This window comes from Petaurus breviceps, unplaced genomic scaffold (genome assembly GCF_028583685.1).
Source record: "Petaurus breviceps papuanus isolate PSGF00001 unplaced genomic scaffold, PetGlider_PUasm1.0 90977, whole genome shotgun sequence".
NCBI classification, from domain to species: domain Eukaryota; kingdom Metazoa; phylum Chordata; class Mammalia; order Diprotodontia; family Petauridae; genus Petaurus; species Petaurus breviceps.
Window position 1 is genome coordinate 25,714,005 of NW_027187391.1, and position 22,236 is coordinate 25,736,240.

The following is a 22,236-nucleotide window of genomic DNA, read 5'->3' on the forward strand; positions in this document are numbered from 1 at the left end:
AATCTAGAGCCCACTTGCCCCCAGTTGTTTATTTTACTATCTCTTTTATTCTAGTCATGGATTTGCATTAAGTATGTATTTGCAATGCGGGCTCCCTTTATTTTATTTAATTTTTTTTGCTTTTTGGGGGGAGGGCAATTGGGGTTAAGTGATTTGCCCAAGGTCACATACCTAGTTTTTGTGTTAAGTGTCTGAGGCTGGATTTGAACAGGATGCCTTTATTTAACAAAAAAAAATTATTTTAAAAAAAGATTAAAAATACTTAATATTTATTTATTGAAATAAAGTTTTTAATTTAAAAAGATAAAGGTTAAAAGGATATCTTTTGTCTTTACATTAGTTAAACTTACATTGTCTGTATCCTTCTGTCTCCCTCTTCATGAGAGAGCCATCCTTTAAACTAGAGGGCTTTTTTTTAAGAAACAGAAAGAGAAAAAAATTAGCAAAACATATCAATACATAAAAAACCTGACAATAAATGCAATGTTCCATCTTTGCAAATGAATGGAGTAAGGTGTTTCTCATCTTCTCTTTGGGGTCATATGTGTTCTCTGTTGTGGACTTCCTTGAAGGCATTGTGTAGTAGCATTCATTTGGGTAGGATCTGAAGACAAATGTAGCCAGCAAATCTTGTAGCATTCCGTCAGTCATTTACTTCAATACAAATTAATGTGGGAACCCTTTTGGTGATTAACAAGCTTTGAAACAGCAATGGAAAGGACTTTGGTTTCAAGGGATGATGAAGGTGCTAAATGATAGTAAAAATATCAGTCCCCTACTTGGGAGACAACTAGGTGTACAGTTGCCATCATTAGGAAGACAAGACATAGTGATTAATTCTAATCTACTGGTATAGTTACTGGCATGCTAGTGTAAAGACTGGGCAATTAGAATCAGGAACTTTGATCTAACAACTAACTAGATCAGGGATGGAGAACCTTGTGCCTGGAGGCCACATGTACCTTTCTAGGTCCTTGAGTGTGGTCTTTTGACTGAGTCCCAAGTTTTACAGAGCAAATCCTTTAATAAGGAGATTTGTTCCATGAAGTCTGGATTCATCCAAAGGGCCACACTTTGGGACCTAGAGGGCCACATGTGACCTTGAGGCTGCAGATTCCCCACCTCTGAACTAGATAAATAAGTAATATAAGGTCTCTGAACCTCAGGTTTCTTCATTTATAAATTAAATAGTTTGGACTATACCATTCCTAAGGTCCCTTTTACTTCCCAGTCTCTGGGAATTTTTATTTTCTGGGAAGCTTCCTAACTGCAGAACTACTAATTTAGTAAGAAATAGTTATTTTCCATTAAACTCATAAATTTACCTATATCAAACATTAGCCAATAAATAATTAAAAGATGGGTCTATCGGGGCGGCCAGGTGGCTCAGCGAGTAAGAGCACCGGCTCCAGTGTTGGGATGACCTGGAGATCGAATCCTGGGCTCAGACACTCAGCACCACACCCAGAAATAACTGGCCATGTAACCTTGAGCAAGTTACTTAACCCTGATTGCTTAAAAAAAAAAAGATGGGTCTATCAATCAATCATTTATTTAGCACCTACTTTGAGCTAGGCCACATGCTAGACACTTAAAGACTAAAGAATGGAGATTACTTAACCTTAGAGGAGATAAAACAGAAGAATGGTTATTCCTCTAGAATTCCAAGTTATAAGGAGTATCAGAAATACATCTAATGAGATAAAGTGACATGACCAAGGTCACTCAGTAAGTAGCAAAACCAGGGTGCAATCAGAAGTCCTCAGTTTCAAAATCTAATGTTCCTTCCACTATTGCCATGCTGTCTCTCAAATAGAGTTTTTATGGTGGTTAAAGTACCTAAGAGGTCCTACTAGTAACCTCTTTATTTTTATTTTTTTGCTTTTTGGAGGACAATCAGGCTTAAGTGACTTGCCCAAAGTCACATGGCTAGTAAGTATGTCAAGTGTCTGAAGCTGGATTCGAACTCAGGTCCTCTTGACTCTAGGGCCGGTGCTCTATTCACTGCACCACCTAGCCACCCCACAACTTCTTTATTTTACACATGAAGAAACAAAGGCTGAAATAAAAAGACCTAGGTTACTCATCTAGTTAGTAATGATAGCTAGCATTTAAAAAACAATAATTAAGTCAAGGCTAGACCCTGGTCCCCTGACTTCAAGCCTGGAAATTTTTCACTAAAAGTCTCTTTGTACTACCTTCCTCTTTAGGTAGGTCTTCCAAATAAGGTATACCCACATATTTGCTTTTGAAGGTTTAACAAAGGATGCTTTAGGGGATAAAACAAATGACGTCCTTGCTGCATACTTTGACTCTAGATGAGTTAATATCTGTCATCACATATAGAAATGCTGCCATTCTCTTAGTCTCAACCTCCACATGCCCAGAAAGAAAGGAAAATCATAGGGTACATCCAAAATATCAATGTGCTTTCTTAGTAAGTATGGCCATTGAAAATCATCCAAATATTAGAAAAAAAAATCAATCAAATAATGGTTAGGGAGCTAGGGCCCATACTTTATTACTATTATCTTAAGATTCAAGAACTCTCCAGAAAAACAATATGCAATCAGTAGATACCTCAAATGGGAATCTTTCATTCCCATTCTGTAAATCTATGCCAATTTCATATCTTACTAATTTCCCCATAAAAAATATCAGACTATTTTCTGGGTAACTTTTCTTCTTATCTCTGGTTTTCCTTTGATCTTTTACATTCTGGTGTCCCAATATGAAGGCCTAATAAGAACCTTCTTGATGCAAGCATCTTTCCTTTACGCTTAGATTTGTTTTCAAATATGCTGGTGCTTGATGTGTGTCTTTGTAGTCTGTACATTTATGCCATGGTACTGTACTCATACAATATGTGCTTTTATATTTTTATATCCACCAGAGGAAACTGAAGATGTGACTTCCATGAAGAAAGAAAAAAGTGAGTTCATTGATGATTAACTTACAAGTGTCTTATAATCTTCATATTAAAAACAATGTATTTGAAACTAAGCTTGAAGATTTCTTCATGAAAAGCCAATAATCTATTCTTGGGAGAAAATTTTTAGTACAGACATCAAGCATGCCATTAAAGTAGGTCATTTTTTTCTCTCTCTCTCAAATAAAGACTAGTCACTTTTTTGCATCAGGCAAGAGACACTTAGTTGAAGAAATTACATGGTAATGACTAGCCCAGCATTTATGGCAAACAGCCCTATATAGCTCTGTTTCATAAGTACAACTGAATCTATACCTGAGCCTATTACTGCAGGATCTAGAGTAGAAATGCTTAACCTCATGTACTTCTTTCCATCAAATAGAAAAGAAATAGAACGAGGCCACAGCAAATCAACTGTACAGAAACTAAATTCTTTCCTAAGTGCCAGAGTTCTTTTTCTTAGCTTTGTAATAGGTTAATAATATTCACTTTCTCTGTGTGATCATTGATTCTAGTATGCAATCAATGTTCATATTCAGTTATAAAATTCAGCACTCTAGATAGCTCAATATCCCTGCACTAAAAACTTTGACATTTTTCTTCAAGTGAAAAGGGAATATGCTATTGGTCCCTAGCTGTATTGCAGAAAGCAATTTCTGGACAGTTTGAATAAAGCAATCTTTGTGAAAGCCTTAATTTAAGCATTTGTCATAGAATTCTTACAAAGTGCCAAAATTTCTGAAGCATGGAATGTCAATCAAGGGGTCATGAAGAAGGTTAATAAGACATAAAGATACACATACCCACATATATGTGTGTATTATTCATGTAGATATATATGCATGTGTGCCTTTTCTGTGTATGTATATATGATATATACACACTTATGCTTATACATATATTTACATACACACACTTATTGTATGTGTGTGTATGTAATCTTTTGGACTTAAAGAGACAGAGAACTTGAATTAAAAACATAGCTCTTCCACTTATTACTTGTGTGGCCTTGGAAGAAGATACTTCAATTTTCTGAGCTGTCATTTCCTTATTGACTAAATAAGAGGGTTGCATTAGATGGCTTCCAAAATGAGAACCTCTCAGCTATGGTCCTAAGTTGCACATCTCTTCTCACTTCATAATCAAATACCTTCAATTCCAAATCTCTTCCAGAATTTGACATTGTCACCATGGGGGAAATGCATGGGATAAGGAAAGTGCCTATATTTTCCCATGATACCATTGGATGTTGGTGCAAAATTGGTTTTAAATCAGTTCTCATTACAAAGCCATAAGAGCATTCTTTTCCTATCCCTAAATTTACCAATGATAGCATTTCATGGATGTGGATAATAATGATCTAATTCTCCTAAATTGTATTATGCAGTTATTATATGATATAAAATTTTATGTTGATTGTTAAGGTATAACTATATCTTCATATCATACTTCAAATACATAAAACTTTTACTTTGATGCTTTTGGTCTTTATTTATATAAGTTTTTACAGCATGGCACTGTAGAGTGTACTGCTCTAGAAATCAAGAAACCTGAGTTTCATTAAAATGTAAATTCCTTGAGAAGAATGATCATTTATTTCTCATATTTGTGCTCCTAGTGTCTCAAACAATCCAAAAGATTACACACATACATTAAAACAATGTTTTATATATGAAACATTAATAAATGTCTCCTGAATTTAAATGAGTTAAATTAAATTGAATTGAGTCTGAGCATTAATATGTATTACTTCTATATTTCTGAGGTCATTTTATTTTTCTGAACATCAGTTTCTTCCTATGAAAAATGGGGGTAATGATAGTTGTATTATCTGCCTCAATGGTTTATGGTGAAGAAAACCATGTGGTATATTTTTAAGTGTTTTATAAATAAGTTATTGGCATCATTCTTTTAGAGTTACTTGACACTAGCACTCTATATTCATATGACTTTTATAAGTATTTAAAAAGGAATCCAGCATATAACATATTCATTAATATACTTACTAACAAGTAACCATATGTGACAGGCTCATAGCAGTTGGTATAGTTTCAAATTAATTTAAATACATAGCCTCCCCTTAACAAAGCCTGTGTATTCAAGCTGTCTTAGGACAATATGAATTTTAGCACAGATCCCATTGTGAACCAAGTGGTGATAGTGCAGACACCAAATTGCTAGAATGCCCTCTTCTGCACCCCCCTTAAAACCAATAAAAATGAAAAAAAAATTGTCCAGAAGAGATTTAACCCAAGTCCTTATTGTCTGTGACCAGAGTGAACATGAAAATTCAGTTACAGGCAGAGAAAAGGTTTGAAATTTAAGGGATCATGTTCTGTTGGCAACAGAATTATTTCAGAAGTCGTATTGTCTGGCTCCTGCTTGAGGAGGAATAAAGCATTTCCAGGCATTGCTCCTACAGGCCCTGATTGTTTCCAATGGATAGGAAATGAACTAGTCAATAGTCAATAAACATTTATTAAATAGCCTACTGTGTGCCAGGTACTTTGTTAAGTACAAGGGGTAGAAGTACAAAAAAGAAGGTGATTCCTGACCTTGAGGAATTTACAATCTAATGAAATAACTTAATGGGCACAATCTTGTAAGGAAGCCAATTCTGGTTTTGAACAAATGTCAGCATCATGAAGTCTTTTGAAAGATGGAGAAATAAGAAGCAGAACCAATATAAAGTCTCCTTCATTATTATTCCAGCAAAATGGTGATTGGGAAATCCAAAGGGAAAGCACAGGGGGTTATGTTTTTACAGCCTAGATCATCACAGGCCTCTGAGTGCTCAAGAGAGTAAGAAAGACAGACAGACAGAGACAGAGAGAGAATCCACCCAGGAAAGCTCATGTAGGTCCTTCCAGCATGGGTCCTCCACTGGTGCCTGGATCTGTTCACCTGTAAAAAGCAAGAATGAGAGCAAGCTCACAGCTATGTTCCTCAGACCTCAAAGCAGATTCAGTGAAATCTATGACTGAGTCATTTAGCTACCAAGGCAAGGAGCATAATTGTGGAATCAACACAAACTGAAACTGGGGCCTGAGGCTCTGTATCAGGGAAGGGAATATAGATTGTGAGTTTTATTGCTCTAAATTTGAGCAAGACTAGGGCTAACTGATGAGTAGAAAGTTAAGTCTGGGGCAGCTAGGTGGTACAATGAATAGGGCACCTTCCCTAGAGTTAGGAGGACATGAGTTCAAATCTGGCCTCAGACACTTAGCACTTACTAGCCGGGTGACCTTGGGCAAGTCACTTAACCCCAACTGCCCTGTCTTCCTCCCTCCAAAAAGCAAAAAAAAAAAGAGAAAGGAAGGAAGGAAGGAAGGAAGGAAGGAAGGAAGGAAGGAAGGAAGGAAGGGAAGAAGGAAGGGAGGAAGGAAGGAAGGAAGGGAGGGAGGAAGAAAGGAAGGAAGGAAGGCAGGAAAGAAGGAAAAAAAGATGGAAGAAAGAAGGAAAGAAGGAAAGAAAAGTTAGGTCCAGGGGTGACCCTACAGTTTTGTTTCCCTGAACTTAGAGAGATATCCTGCTAGCTGGCAGTGACTGAAACCAACTACTGTCTATTGGAGCTCTAATCAGGGGCAAATCTGCAGTTGTGTTACTTGATCTCAAACTGGGCTATGAAGCCTGAAAATCTCAGATTAGGAGAGCAACAATTAAACTATGCTCTACATAAGACCGCTTAAAGTCGATGAAAGTTTGTAGGTTCTTGTCCTAAACTGCCCTTAATCCCCTTAAAAATTCAGCAGCCAATACCTGGAAAAAAAAGTAGGAGAAAGATAATACAGATCAGGACCAAATATTAAGTATAGAAGAAGGAATAAACAAGAAAGACACTGATGATAGAGAACTATTATGGAGGCAGAGGTTCACAAGAAAGCAGCCCAAAAGAAAAGAAGAATTCTACCACATCTAGAAGAAAAGTTTCAATGACAAACACAATTTGACTATAAGGTTAGCTATAATTTCTAGGAAAAATAAAACAAGAGTTTTAAAATGATGGGTTGTACCTATCTCACCTGGTTAATATGAGGATCAAATGAGATAAAAGTATAGCACTCTGCGAACCTCACAATACTATCTAAATGGTAGTATTTTTATGAAATGAAATACAACCTCTAGAGGAAATAATTGGAAAAGAAATGAGAACTCTAAGGGAAAGACTTGGAAAGAGAATTAACAGCTTGAAAATCGGGGTGGCCAGGTGGCTCAGCTAGTCTCCAGTGTCGGGATGACCTGGGAATCAGATCCGGGCTCAGATACTTAGCACCACACCCAGAAATAACTGGCCATGTAAACTTGAGCAAGTTAACCCCTATTGCTTTAAAAAAAAATAACAGCTTGAAACAAAATATGCAAAACCTTACCCAAATGAAAGGCTAACTGAAAAGTAGAATGAATTAAGCAAGTTAATCACTCCATGAGATGATAAGAATTTTTTTAAGGCAAAAGACTGGACAAAATAGACGAAAATATGAGATATTACATAACAAATACACCAGGCACAGAATACAGGTTGAGGAAAAATATATTACAAATACCCTATTTCAAGAAATCATGAATGAAAACTGCCCAACCCTATTAGAAAGACAAGAATTCTTCTAGAGACCAAAGAAAGCAAAGTTCATCTCTCCTTAGGTACAACTGGTTGTATTGTTCAGATTCCCTTCAGACTCCTGGACTAAACTGGTTGGCATGCCTTTCATTTATTCACTGGTACCATTAGGGACTACTGCTGGATAGGCTGCTAATTACATGATCTCTTCCACATCAGAGAGAAGTTCTATAGAGAGGCAGTGACATAAACATAGTCATTTCCTGCTTGTCTCCTCTTCCTCAATCAATAAACATTTATTTAGTACCTACTATGTACCAGTCACTTGCCAAGCTAAGTAGAAAGTTTTACTTTCTACCCTTCCTCAAACTCCTAGTATCTTATCTTTGTCATCATATTCCCCATCTCCTTCTGATGTTAGGCTCCAATGTTAGCCACCTCTCACGTATTTTCCCATCTACTTCCCTTGCTGGCCATTATATTTCTGTGTTTTTCATGTTGTCTGGTTTGGAGCAATAATGTTTCTACCTAGTCAGCAGGTTTTGTTGTGGGGAAAATACCACCCTGTACTCAGGATAAATGTAGCTTCTCTCTATGGACATCAGTCCAACTGGCAGCAGAACTGAGTAGAGAAATTGCCACAGTAGCATTGCAGCTGTATGCACCTTGTAATAATGGCTAGCGTTAATATAACATTTTAAAATGTGTAAAATGCTTTATCCATACTGTCTCCTTTGAGCTTCATATCCTGAATATGAGATAGGCCCAGTGGATATTATTATCCCTTTTTTAACAATGAAATATGTTCTGAGAAGATAAGTCACTTGTCAATGGTCACAGAACTGGTAAACAGCTGTGGGAGACTTTGATTACATCTTTCCTACTCCAAGTCCATTAGGTCATACAGTATAGCATTGATTCTCCTTTTTCTCATTGCCCAAATAATCCAGATGTGTCTATGCTTGAAAATCCAGGGCCTGACACATCTTGGATCCCCCCTCATTTTGCATATTGTAACAACTCCCTCAGCTGATTACAGCATTTGAAACAGTTCATTTTCTCTCCACATTTGGTGTTGCAAGCTTTGAAGTCTGATATTATATAAGAATGTTCACTGAAAGCAAGAGACTTCTGTTCATTTCTATAAACCCTGTACTTTGGCTTTTAAAAACTAAACCTCTTTACTTTAACTGTTCTTGTCTGTTATGGTCCAAATTAATAGCTGCACTTAACAAGCCTGGGTATTCTTTTCCACAGCTCCCATCAGTTTCTTCCAGTGTGTCTACTTGGATGGGTACAATGGATATGGATTTCAATTTCCTGTTACACCAGCATACCAGCCTGGGAGCTCCAGTCACTCAAAATCACCAGGACAGAAACAAGGACAATAGGCATGCATGTATGGTCCTATAAGCTTGTAAGAGTCTGAGTGTTAGATCTTTCCTTGTGATCCACCAGAGTATTGTCAGTGTAACCCATTGGGTCATTTGTATTTGCAAACATTTTATTTCCTCATCTGGTACTATGAAAGAATGTCGATAAGGTGACTGAAAAACAAAGCAGGCATACTGAAACACCTCATGTCAGGGTTGGTGCTCAAAGAGCTCCTGTTAAATTGTGTGTGTGTTGGGGAGGGGGGGGTGTTGTTGTCATGTGTGCATTTAATTACCAGTACAATTCCACTTTCTTTTTCCTTGAGTACAGGTTTTTCTGTAACATGGACAATTTTTCAATCCTGTGTAAACCTAAGCTTTGAGTCACTCAGTAAGGTAGAGCTAATTAGCTTAACCTTGTTTACATATATTTGTATTTAAGTTGTGGCCACATAATCAAGACATCTTTACTTTGCCCTTTTGTTTAAGATCCTCATGGGCCTCTTTCAATGCTCAAAGAAAATGGTAAATATACCATATAATACAATCCAACATACATTTCTTAAGCACCTACTGTATGCTATAAGCACTTTGCTAGATACTGAGGATACAGTGACAAATATGAAACAGTCCTTACCCTCAAAGAGTTTACATTCTACTAATAAGTCTATCTACAGTTTATATTATGCCATGTTCTCCAGCAGCACTGCACAATTCATTTGGACAGTACTGGTGGATCGTTTGCGTACTATTTTAAGCAAACACAATATGACATTTTCAGACATCTCCAGACAGCATTATATAGCAAAAAAAAAAATGCTGACTGGAAGAAACTTCACAGTAATCACTGAGAACAGGTAATATATGGGCAAACATATTTTCAGTCACTTTGATGAATCATTTCTGAGGAGTTTGTTTTCTCAAAGTGGAAATACTTGAATGTCAACAAAGATGGAGGAAGGCTCTTCAGACGGAAGTGCCACTCCTAGAGCATTTTATTTATTTTTTCTAGACAGTCAATCATCAGTGCTAGGGAAAGGGATAACATGACTTTGAACCTCATGAGAGTGTTTCACTGGAAATGGGATGTTGATGGTTATGCTCCCTTTTGGCCTCCCTAGAGCTGTAAATACCAATGTTTCTTGACCACATTTCTCCGTGGACACTAAAATCCATATAGCTGTGACCTTCGTTACACTTAAGGTTTCTATCTGATTTATGACAAAGTAACTCAGAAAATAGAGTTATTCTTACTATAACTTCACTTCATTTCAAAGGTTTGAGACAGTCAGAATCAACACTAGCTTAGGTAAACCATTGACTTTCATGGGATGCAAGTGATTGTGGTCCTACAGGTCAGGAAACTAAAGATTATTTTAAAATCAAGTCATTAAGTAAATGTCTTATTCATTTCCATGAATATTATTCTATGAATAATTTGGTTGTCTTCAGCAAGATGATAAAACACTTACACCCCAAATGACACTATTACAACTAATCAATATTGATTATGTTCCTTATAGTGGGACCCAGATTAGGTCAATTCAAAATTAAATTGATTTTCTCATTAGAGGGTAGTCAGTTTCTCCAAGGTAGAGTTGAAATATGTGGATGGGACAGTTTGATGTTTACTTTCTAAACACTTGTGCCATACCAGTTTTTTGGATGAGTAGAAGAATGTAAAGCTAATTTTATAGTACTTTGACCTCTAAGGCTTCAATAAGACAGCATGAGTTAGTAGCTAAAAGGCTATACTGGATCCCAGGGAACTAGGGTCCTCTTTTCAATGATGCCTGACAAAAATCACTCAATCTCCCTACCTCGTTTCTCGATCTATAAAATGGGGAAATAAAAATGTTACCATGGTATTTCCCCAGAGAGATTACAGTTACTATGCTGAAATATTTGCAAAGCACTTTGACTCTCTTAAAGGAGAACTGATTGTAATAAGAATTTAAAATATGACTTTTTTTAAACTAAAATGGGTATTCTCCAACTGTTTATCTATATTACCCTTAGCTAGTTCTTTCATTCTTATCGAGGTAATTATTTGTATTTTTAAAAATGGGCTAGCATATAGGTTCTCATAACTAGAATCTTGATGAATAAATAGAAGAAAAAATTATGACGTGATCTCTATGTGTAAAGCATTGAGTTAAAGGCTGGAAATGCAAATAGAAAAATAAGAAAGCCCCTGCTTTCAAGGAGCTTACATTCAAATGGGGCAGAGAACACATGGAAGGCTTTGGTCTCAAGCTAGATAAAAAGATTGCATGGTCTTTGGAGTACATAGGCAAATCAAATTTAATGAAATAACTATACTGGTTATGTGATTTTAAATGAATCAAAATTACTTCTACACACCATATTTAATTTTACCTGATTTGAGCTGTCATAGTGAGATTGCTTTTGACAATAGAAATTAGAATGTCATCTGTTGATAGGCTTTCTTCAAATGAATGCTTCCTATTGTCTTTTAATCACATTTACACAGTATAAGAAATTATAAGAGAATAAACCAATGACTGCATCCTTAATAGTTCAATTGCAACATATCATTTTGACCTTGAAGATGAAAAGGTTTGAAACTGAACTCTGTGTCTATAATTGTTCAAGTGATGTGTTTGACCTGCTTATTCCCCAGAGTAACCAATGAAGTCCTAAAGTAAATCATGCTCCTCCCACCTTTAAGACTTTTGTTTTCCTTAAATTTCAAAAAATCAATTTGATTTGGTAAAGCATTATTCAGGATTTCTTAACTTTGTTGAGATAATTCTATTCAGATAATTTAGACTATAGAATGTTAGAAAATATTGGGATTTTAGGCTAGTAAACCTAGTTTTGCAGATTGGAAACATCAAGATTGGTGAAATGACATGTACCCCACTTATGTTGCTAATTAGTGACAAAATTCAAACTAGAACCCAGGTTTTCTGACTCTCACTCCATACTCTTTTGTCTATGTTCATCATTCATTTATTCAACAGATGTTTAATTAAACATCTACACTATAAAAGACACTTTGAAACCTGGTTCATTTTGCATTATGCCAATAGGCACATTTTGTGTGTGTTATCAATGATAGAATGGAAATAATTTATCCTGAGAATTCTAACTGCAGTGTTATATATAGACTCATAATATGTTATAGCTGGAAGGAACCTTAGAGATTATATAGGTTAATACCATCCTACAGAAAAGGAATCTAAGGGACAGAAAGGGAAGGAGATTTGTTGAAGGTTGCATAGCTAGAAAGTGCTAAGATTAGAAGTCAAGACACCCAAGGCAGATCCAGTCTAATATAATAATAAACAAAGAATGGAAATGATGGGCAAATGGCTTGGGGATTATTTGAATGCTAAGTGAGAGTTAACAACATACTCTAACATATGTTAACAGGCATAACCTGTGCTTATTTCCATAAAGCTAGTAGATTAACAAAGCATTCCCAAAGATGAAATGATACTATGCCATGTTAAGCAATATGCATAGCTCATTCTTTCAGCATATTTCATTTGAAAACCTGGTTTAATTTCCTAGGGTTTTGTGCTGCCAACACTAAACCATTGAACAACTCTTGTCATCTAGTTATAATGACAGCATTTAAAAGTAGCTTCATCATATTTGGCGATACACAAAACCTATGTACATAAATAAACACAAGCTGTTCTTGCCAAGTTCACATTTCTGAAGCAATGGTTTGGAACTGAAGAAGGGGAAAAGAGCTAAGTCATGAATATTACTTTCATGGTTTATCATAAGCCTTCTCTTTATTCTACTAAAGATTGAATGTGAGGCCAAGTAACTTCCCATGACTCAGTCCTGTTCTCTCACATCATTCTAAATTTACTCAGTAGTTATGATTTGGATTCTGTTGACATAATATGAAGGATCAACAGGAAGAGACAGAGAATTCATTTTAGAACCCAGCTTAACAATTGGGAATTTGCCACTGATGAAAATTCATAAAGTTTCACTAGGGAAGAAAAATGTGCTGGTGGTACCCTTCTTATAGAAATGCAATAAATGAAAAGTAGCAATACATCCATCAAACCAGTGAAACAGAATTCAGAATAGAGCTTTGTAATACAGCTTTTTGAAAAGATAGTTGGAATTGAATGGGCTTTAGAAGCCCAATGGTTCATGTAGCACTTTGAGATTTTTTGAAATGACTGACAAACCAGTGCTCAGAAATTTCAGCTATACTTTAGCCCAATACTTGGCTATATCATTCAAACTATTCTGAGATTTACTACTTCTTTTATGCAAATCAGAGACCCTATTTCTGTCTTTTTAGCCAAACCAATAGAAGTTCTTTCCCCACCTTTTAAAAGTAACAGAAAGTATATTTCTCCAGAAAACTGTTACATGAACATAAGAGGGAGTTGAAAGAATATAAATGGAAGGAAGTAGACTTCATTGCAAAGGCAAAAATATTGCCTGTCAAATATGTTCTATGTTCTCATATCTAGTCATAGACATGTATCCACAAGTATCCACAAGTATGCCAAAAATGTTCCTTTTGATACTGGAACAGAGCAATTAATCAATTAATCATCATGGTTTCATTAATTCTTTTTTTTTTTGCTTTTTGGAGGACAATTGGGGTAAGTGACTTGCCCAAGGTCACACAGCTAGTTTTTGTGTTAAGTGTCTGAGGCTGGATTTGAACTCAGGTCCTCCTGACTCCAGGGCTGGTGCTCTATTCACTGCACCACCTAGCTGTCCCCATTTTATTAATCTCAAAAAACAACCAAGAGTACTAACAAGAACTGGGACATAAGGGTAAAATGCATAGCTCAATTGATAAATGTTAAAAATGACTGCACAGATTGTTTGACTCCCTTGCTGAGTTTACTGAGTATACTAAACATAAAACTTTATTTTTGTTGTACATTTATGGGGTTCCATTTCCCCCCAGACCTGTACTTTTATATGTGTAGGAGAATCTCTGGCATAGAAATTTCCTATACAGATTATCAGATCAGAGTTTTAGAGAGTTACTTGGGAGTACTGGGAGTTTACGTGATTTGCCAATGATAATATAGCTAATGTGTATCTGAGGTGGGACTTGAAACCACTTCCTTTCTCCTGACTTCATTCTGCCTTCCTGAAAATGAGCTATTGTACATTTAATCAACATTTCCATATAGATGTGGAAACTGCCAAAGCAGAGAAGGTGAAAGAAAAAAAAATATAATTCTAACATTTTAATTCCAAAAAATGCAGGAAGAATGAACACTTTGACTTAGTAATTAAGCACTGGAAATAATAGAAATTGTAGAACTATTTCAGACCTCAGGAAATAATGCCTACTTTTAATCTCATCGTGGTGCTGCATGACAGAGTTTAAAGAAATCAAAGTGTCATGATTCATACCATTAACACCTCCAGCTTTCCAGCAGCACCTTTGATGTGCTATAACCTCATTTGAACAGAAGTGACAATAGTCTTAGCTCATCTTTGTTCAAAAGCATTTTTGACTAAGAGTGCTGAGAAATCCCATTCACGTTCATTTTATTCAGGTTTTCTGGAGCCTGGATCTCCATGTCTACTGAGATGTACTTTTAGAATAGGGGTGCTTAATAGGATTTATAGTGTATAACTAGCTTAAAAGCTGTCCAAATAATACAAGCCCTTACAAAAGCTTATTGTGATTTATTTCAGGGGGGTACTTTCTGCTCATTGTATTGAAAAATACTGTTAACAGTGTGATCTACAGCAAGCAGGTCATGAGCTGCTACCTACCCCTTAGGTTATTTAATGGTTTGGAGTGGTTTTTGCCAGATTAGAGAAGTCTTAGTACACTTACTATACCCAGATTCTCAAACAGTGTACAAATAAAGAAAAATTCATATCTTTTTTAAAGGAGAAATTTTAGGAATAATAAAAAGCATAGCTTCTATTCAGTATGAAATGCAAAAAGAGGCTTAGGAGTCCATTAATACTCTTTCATTTACTAGGAATAATCTGGCCCACAGCTCAATGTATGATCCTTATCTTTTTAGTTTCTCTCCTGTTGTTTTTCTGTCAGAAGACTGTCAGCCATTGAAATAAATAACAATTTCAAATCAAGTTGATGTATTTCTTTTTTATTTCAATTAGGATATTGGTTTCTATAGGTTTATTGATATTTCCAGTATTTCTAATAAGACATTAATCCTACATGTTTAGATACTTTTTCTGTGTGTGTGTGTGTGTGTGTGTGTATATACAGAGAAAGAGAGAGACAGAGAGAGAGAAAGATATATATATATATATATATATATATATATATATAGAGAGAGAGAGAGAGAGAGAGAGAGAGAGAGAGAGAGAGCTTACCCTAAAATGGAGTGATGGAAATGAAATGAGTAATCCCACATACATTCTGAGAGATTAGTATCATTCTATTTCGACACTAAAATGGTTGCACGAGCTCATCAGTGTGGGTTCTTTCTCCATCTGTATATATTGTAACCCATCCCTATACCTTTATCTATGTAATTCTTGTCTCAGCACTCATTTCATGTCAATCTGAGGAGAGTTTATGCAAAATTCTAATGGCCTCAATATCAATGGAGTATGCATGCTCTTATCCAATATCCCTGATTTTCACTACATAACCAGCTTGCTCTCTTTTACACTCATTCATCACTCTGATGGCATCTTTATACCTCTGCCCTCTATACTCCATCATTTGGCAATATTACCAGCTCCCATGGATTCAATTATCATCTCTATGCTGATGATTCTCAAATCCTTTCATCAATGCCTAACCTGTTTGTTGACCTCTTGTTGCATCTTCAAATGTTTTTTAGACATCAATAGACTAAACAAACATAGCATGTCCAAAACTGAATTCATTATCATCCCCCTTCCCCTGCTCCCCCACTAAACCCTCTACATTTTCAAACTGTTTTACAATTGAGGAAACTGCCAACCTCCTAGTAATCCAGGCTCTCAACCCAAGTGTCGTCCCTCACTCTCTCTCATGACACACCCATATCCAATGCCTTACCTTCATAAGATCTTTCCAATATTCCCTCTTCTCTGACACTGCCCCCACCCTAGTACAGGCCCTCATCACCTCAAGCCTAGACAATTGCAGTGGTCTAATGTTTGGTCTCCCTGCCACAGATTTCTTCCCAATTCTAGTTCACCCTCTATACTGCCAAAGTGATCTTCCTAAAGTACAAGTCAGTCCATGTCACACACACCCTTCAATAAACTCCTGTGACTATCACTTCCAAGATTAAATATAAAATCTATGTGGCATTCAAAGAACATTTCCTTGCCTCTAACCTTTCCAATTTTATTCCCTTACTGCCTCACCATATGCACTAAGATATAGTGATGCTGCCCTCCTTTCAATTCCTCCAATAAAACTTTCCATCTCCTGACTCTGGATATTCTCACTGGCTGTCCTCCATATCTGGAATTCTCTCCTTCCTCATCTCTGTCTTCTGGTTTCCTTCATGTCCCAGTTAAAATCCTACCTTCTATAAGAAGCCTTTCTGAACCTCTTTAATTCTAGTGCCTTCCCTCTGCTAATCATTTTCAATTTATCCTATATGTTGCTTTTATATAGTCCGTCCAATCGTGATTCCCCTATTAGACTGTGAGTTCCTTGAGAGTAGATTGCTTTTTTGCATCCCCAGTGCCAAGCATAGTGTCAATCACATGTGGTAGTCCCCCTTTATCCTTGGGGACACATACCAAGACCCCCAGTGAAGGTCTAAAACCAGGGATAGTACCTAACCCAAAGGTGGGAAACCTGCAGCCTAGAGGCCACATGTGGTCTAGGTCCTTGGGTGTGGCTTGTTGACTGAGTCCAAGTTTTACAGAATAAATCCTTTTATTAAAGGGATTTGTTCTTTTAAGTTTAGATTCAGAGATACTGCTGCACTTGAGGACCTAGAGGGCCACATGTGACCTTGAGGCCTCAGGTTCCACACACCTTTACACAGTTCTTGTTTTACTTAAATTCACATTGAAAATTTGACTTTGCTTAAAGAATTCTGAATGAAATCAGTATTCCAAAAAAACACGTATGGTAACTTTGCAATATTGTGTTCTCCTTCCTCACCTCCCCCCATGTCCCTCAGCTAGGTGCTTCTTAGCCTCCCACCCCCCTAATCAAAAACAGAAAAAGCAAAAAATCCTTCATGTGAAGGCAGAAGAACAGACTCATGAAGAAACTGACATCTTCGTAGAGAGAAAGGAGACCTTTGCCCTGCTCTACTCATCTTCCTGTGTGTCATTCCCCCGAGTCTGTCTTCTGTCAGTGTGTCTGTCCCTGGCCCCCAGGTGTCCTTGAACTGTGAGATGGCCCTCTCCCTCTATGATCATATGACCCCCTTCCTGCCTCTCCCATTCCCCTGGAATTCAGAGTTGACCACGATATCTGAAACCTTAGTAAAACTAGTATAAGTACCATAGTAGATAGTTTAGTGCCTGACTGAATGACTTCCTTTCATCAATGATATGTTGTAATCTATTTGTACACACTGTGGATCTTTTCATTGCCCTTTGGACTTTTATACATGATTCTTTTATTTATAAGTTGCAATGATTTCTTTTAATGATCAGAACATTTTTGTGCAAAGGTCACAGTTTCACAATTGTAGAAACTTGAACAGAAAAAGAAAATCTTATATTGCTTACTCTAGTCACACAGTAAGTTGGTAGGAGAACCTGAAATAGAAATCACTATTTCTTCACTCTGTGCACACAAGCGAGGCTGCTTTCTCTGATAAAATATATTTGGGTAAATTTGGGAGATTAAAGAATACTTTTCAAGTTCCATAGCTATTTTCTGGGCCTAGCTCAAAAGGCCTTGCTGATACTTATAATGTGTAAATAGCAACCAGGAGAGGAGGGAATTAAATGCACATCAATGTCTCTAAAAGCAAATCAGATTCAGAGAACACAGTCAATTTGGACGTTGCCCTCTTTAACTTTTTTCAATTAAAATTGGTGCTTGTTTTCAGCCTAAGATTTGATTTCTCCACTCCACAGACTCAGTCTAAGCAAAAAAAAAAAAATCAAACTGCAGCTTTTATGTCCTTTAATAAATTACACTATTAACTTATTCACAAAGTAGTCCACCAGCAAACTCAGTCCTCTATAACAATACTGTTTCAAAAAGAAATAGGAACCACTAAATCATGCATAGAGATTCATATGGGCAACATATTGGCATAGTTTTTAAATTTATTATTATCTAGATTTCACTGTATTTCTATTCATATTGTTAAATACTTCCCAATTATATTTTAATCTGGTTTGGCTACACTCAGAAATGTTATGGGAAGTATGCAGCCTAAGGGCCCCATGTTTGACATATTTGCTCTATAATATAAATAACCCTGCATACAGAAGTAAAATAAATATGGCTAAAATTCTTTAAAGTAGCCACATAATTCCTGATAAAGCTGTCACAAAGTCCATACATTGTACTCCTCAGCCACCCACTCAGTCTTAGAAATGCTAATTAAATGAACAACAATAATATTCTTGGTTATCTGTTTTCTCATCCCACAGAAAGTTAGCAAACAGAATGAGAGATAAACGGCACAATTAGAGATAAATGCTTGGTCAAGCAAATTGTAGGTCAAAATGAGTCAAAGTCAAAAGGTGGAAGGGATGAAGATTGGGGTCAATGCATCTCATTTGATTTCAGGAAATTAAGTGTGTAGAACAGTCACAGGTAGGGCAGCTAGATGGCACAGTGAATAGAGCCGGCCCTCGAGTCAGGAGGACCTGAGTTCAAATTCGACCTCAGACACTTAACACACACACATACAAAAAAAAGAAAACTAGCTGTGTGAACTTGGGCAAGTTACTTAACCCCAATTTCCCTCCAAAAAGCAAAAATAAAATAAATAGTAAAGTATATAAAAAAAAAGTCACAGGTGCTATGGCAAGGTAAAAATAAGAAATAGACATATTCAATATAATCTTTAACTAGGTGAGAATTGGCAAGGAAGGGATAGGCCAAAATTGCAAGCAATAACCAGTCACTTTCCCAGGAGGAAAAAATATCGAGTCATTAGAGGAAAATTAAGACAGATTGTCTTAACTGTGAGTTTTGAAATGAGTGTCAACCTAGGAGTCAGATAGAGTCAACTTCAGGTCTCGTCTCTAACCTTAATTAAGTTTGTGACCATTGATGAACCACTTAATCGTCTGGAGTCTTTGTTTCTTCATCTATAAAATGGGAATAATAACATCTGCATTACCTACCTCAAAGTGTCTGGAAGAAGTGATTTATAAATTGTAAAAATGTGAATTGTCAGTACTTTTTCCCCCCTAAATGCACATACTGATCCTTCACTGTGGTATGGAGATGATCCTGAGTTTTCAAAGACTTTCACAAAGGAGAGACTAAAATTTTGAAAATTTCAAATATGGGCCTCATAATAGAATGTTTCTACGTTATCTAAGTTTTATCCTAGCTATGTTTGGAAAAGGCCATCACTAGAAAGTTATACTCTGTGATGATTTTCCTTTATAGGCCACAGCAGTCTACTGAGATATAGAGGAAGAATTGACATTTGAATCGATAGTTGGAATCAAACAGCACAGAAGGAAGACTGTTTGGATCCTCAAAATACTTCTATACTTTAATGATGTCTACAACTTCATTGATTTTTGTCATTCAATCATGTCCAAATATTTGTGACCCCATTTGGGGTTTTCTTGGCAAACATACTGGAGTGGTTTGCCATTTCCTTTCTGAGTATATTTTACAGATGAGGAAACTGAGGCAAGCAGGGTTAAGTGACTTGCCCAGGGTCACACATCTAGTAAGTGTATGATGCCAGATTTGAACTCAGGAAGATGAGTTTTCCTGACTCAGCACTCTATCCATTGTGCCACCTATCTGCCCCAACAATACCATTGATATGAGGACTCAATTTATTCAATTAATTTCAGTGAACTTGTATTAAAGGCATATAATGTTAAAGATACTATGTGAGATACTGGATACAAAGCCAAAAGTGGAATAACCTCTATCCTCAAAAAGCTTATGTTCCATTTCATTTAATGATGTAAATTGTAATCTATTCATGATTTCTCATGTTCTGCAAATTTCATGTATATCCTCATATTAATCCTTCACACAACTCTACTGGATGAGCCTTCTTCCAGGTCCCATGATACTGCCTGGATAACATTAAAGAACAGAGCCATCCATGATTTAACTCTAACTCTTGCTACATAACTAACTTGCCTTCCTTTCTGGTTATATACCTCTCTGATGACAATATTTATGTAACTTCTCTAGGATAATTCCTAGCTAATAATATGCTGCAACTAAGTCATGTCCACCATATTCCTCTGCAGTGTTTTTTTGATAAACCAAATTTTAAATCAGCAGAGACCATAGTATTCTTTGACTCATAGTCATCCAGCATCCCTGGTAGTATCTTGGTGCTTGAATAAGGGGCTCTTTTTTCAGAAAGAAATCTAGAGCTTTTAAAAGCAGACTACAGTTTCACAAGAGCAATCCAATCTGCACTCTTAATCCTTTGCAACTCTGGGCCCAGCTCATTGTCTAAAGTTAGCTATTCCATTCCATTCCATTCCATTCTATTCTACTCTATTCTGTTATCTGTCTGTCTGTCATCTATTATGTCTATATCTACCTATTTATAAATATCTATAAAGAGAAAGGTGTATACACACATAAATGTATCATATATTTAAATGTTAATATGTAGATTTGCATGTAGAGAGACAAACAGTGGAGCTCTATGGCTCTGTTCACACAATTGGTTATTAGAATCTAGATATTAACCTTTCTTTATCCACTTTTTTTTCTTATGTGTTTAGTTCAACCAACATGTTGTGATTTAGTAGTGTACTCAGGGTAAGACAATCACAATGATTTCATCTGCAAACAGGAACCTATAAAAGACCTCTCACATTGTAGGAAACCCTTTATCCATTTGGACTCAGCACTTGATACAAAGAATTTTTGAGTCATTGCACAAAGTTATCTCTGCTGCTATATATTTTGAGAAATTTTGTAGCATTTGGGCATTATATGTAGAGGGAAGACTACTGAATCAAATATTTTTTATACTCCTCAAACAATAGTATAATCTTTAATGTTTGTTCTGTACCTATTGACCAGTCCATAGCTAAGATAATGTTGTGTTTTGCAGAAAATCATTTTTGAAAGCCTAGTGCTCTCTCATCCCTTCAGAAACAGTTAGGTGGCAAAGTAGATAGAGCACCAAACTTGGAATCAGGAGGACATGAGTTCAAATCTGTACTCAGACATTTACTAGCCATGAGAGCCAGGAAAAGTCACTTAATCACTATTTGCTTCCATTTCTTCATCTGTAAAATGGAGATAATAATAGCATCTACCTCCAAGGGTTATTTTGAGGAATAAGTGAGATAATATTTGTAAAGCTATTTGAAAACTTTAACATATTATATAAAGGTCACCTAGGAACAGCAGCAGCAGCATGCCTTCATCCAGGATAACCTCAATGTATTAATCTCATAAAATAGTATGGAGTTTTTTTTAATTATTTAAGACAGTGATGATTTGGGGGCGGCTAGGTGGCTCAGTGAATAGAGCACCAGCCCTGGAGTCAGGAGGACCTGAGTTCAAATCTGGCCTTAGACACTTAACATTTAATAGCCATGTGACCTTGGCCGAGTCACTTTGTCCCAATTGCCCCTCCAAAAAGCAAAAAAAAAAAAAAGAAAAATTGGGGCATATACTTTTTTGTTATTCTAGAGGAAAAACATGTTTCATTGTCCAATTCACTTACAAATAAACCTTTGGAACATAACCTGCTCATAAGTTAGACCCTGTTTGCATAGTCTAGGAATGAGCAAGATATTGTAGATAGATTTTAATATGTCAAAATGATAACACGGGTAACAATATATGTACAAAATAAGTAAAGGGTATCACAACAGTCAGTTCAATTTTCTGCTATTAAAAGCTTAAGCTTTTGGGACACCCTTCTTATTGGTAAATGTATGTGTGTGTGTACACACACACACCCATATATATGTATGTATGTCCATATGTACATATATAATCACTTGTGTTGCCACTGTAATATATATGTACACATACACATATACTGGTATATGTGTATATATACACACCTATATATACATGTGTATATACATTTATATGTCATATATGTATGTGCGTGCATGCATGTGTGTATGTTTGGAAATGTGTGTGTACTGACTATATGACCCTGAACAATTACTTAACATTTCAGTGCTCAGGACAATCTTCTAAGCCTGAGTTGCACAGAATAACATTGGAAGGAAGTTAGCTCTTCACCAGGAGTTCCCTACAGTAACAAAATCTCTCTGTGTGAATCTATATATGTACCTCTGTGTGTGTGTGT

At 36.3% G+C, this 22,236-nt stretch overlaps 1 protein-coding gene across 35 annotated transcripts in view; it reads left to right on the forward strand.

Annotated features, from left to right (window-relative positions):
* Positions 1 to 11,551, forward strand: part of TRDN (triadin) — a 565,674-nt gene extending 554,123 nt beyond the window's left edge. For all 35 annotated transcript variants that reach the window (XM_069076909.1, XM_069076882.1, XM_069076893.1 and 32 more), the window contains 2 exons: positions 2,894 to 2,932; positions 8,745 to 11,551. In XM_069076909.1, the coding sequence (XP_068933010.1) occupies positions 2,894 to 2,932; positions 8,745 to 8,878 (173 nt within the window). In that variant the 3' untranslated portion in view covers positions 8,879 to 11,551. The remainder of the gene's footprint in view (positions 1 to 2,893; positions 2,933 to 8,744) is intronic.
* Positions 11,552 to 22,236: the final 10,685 nt, after the last annotated feature.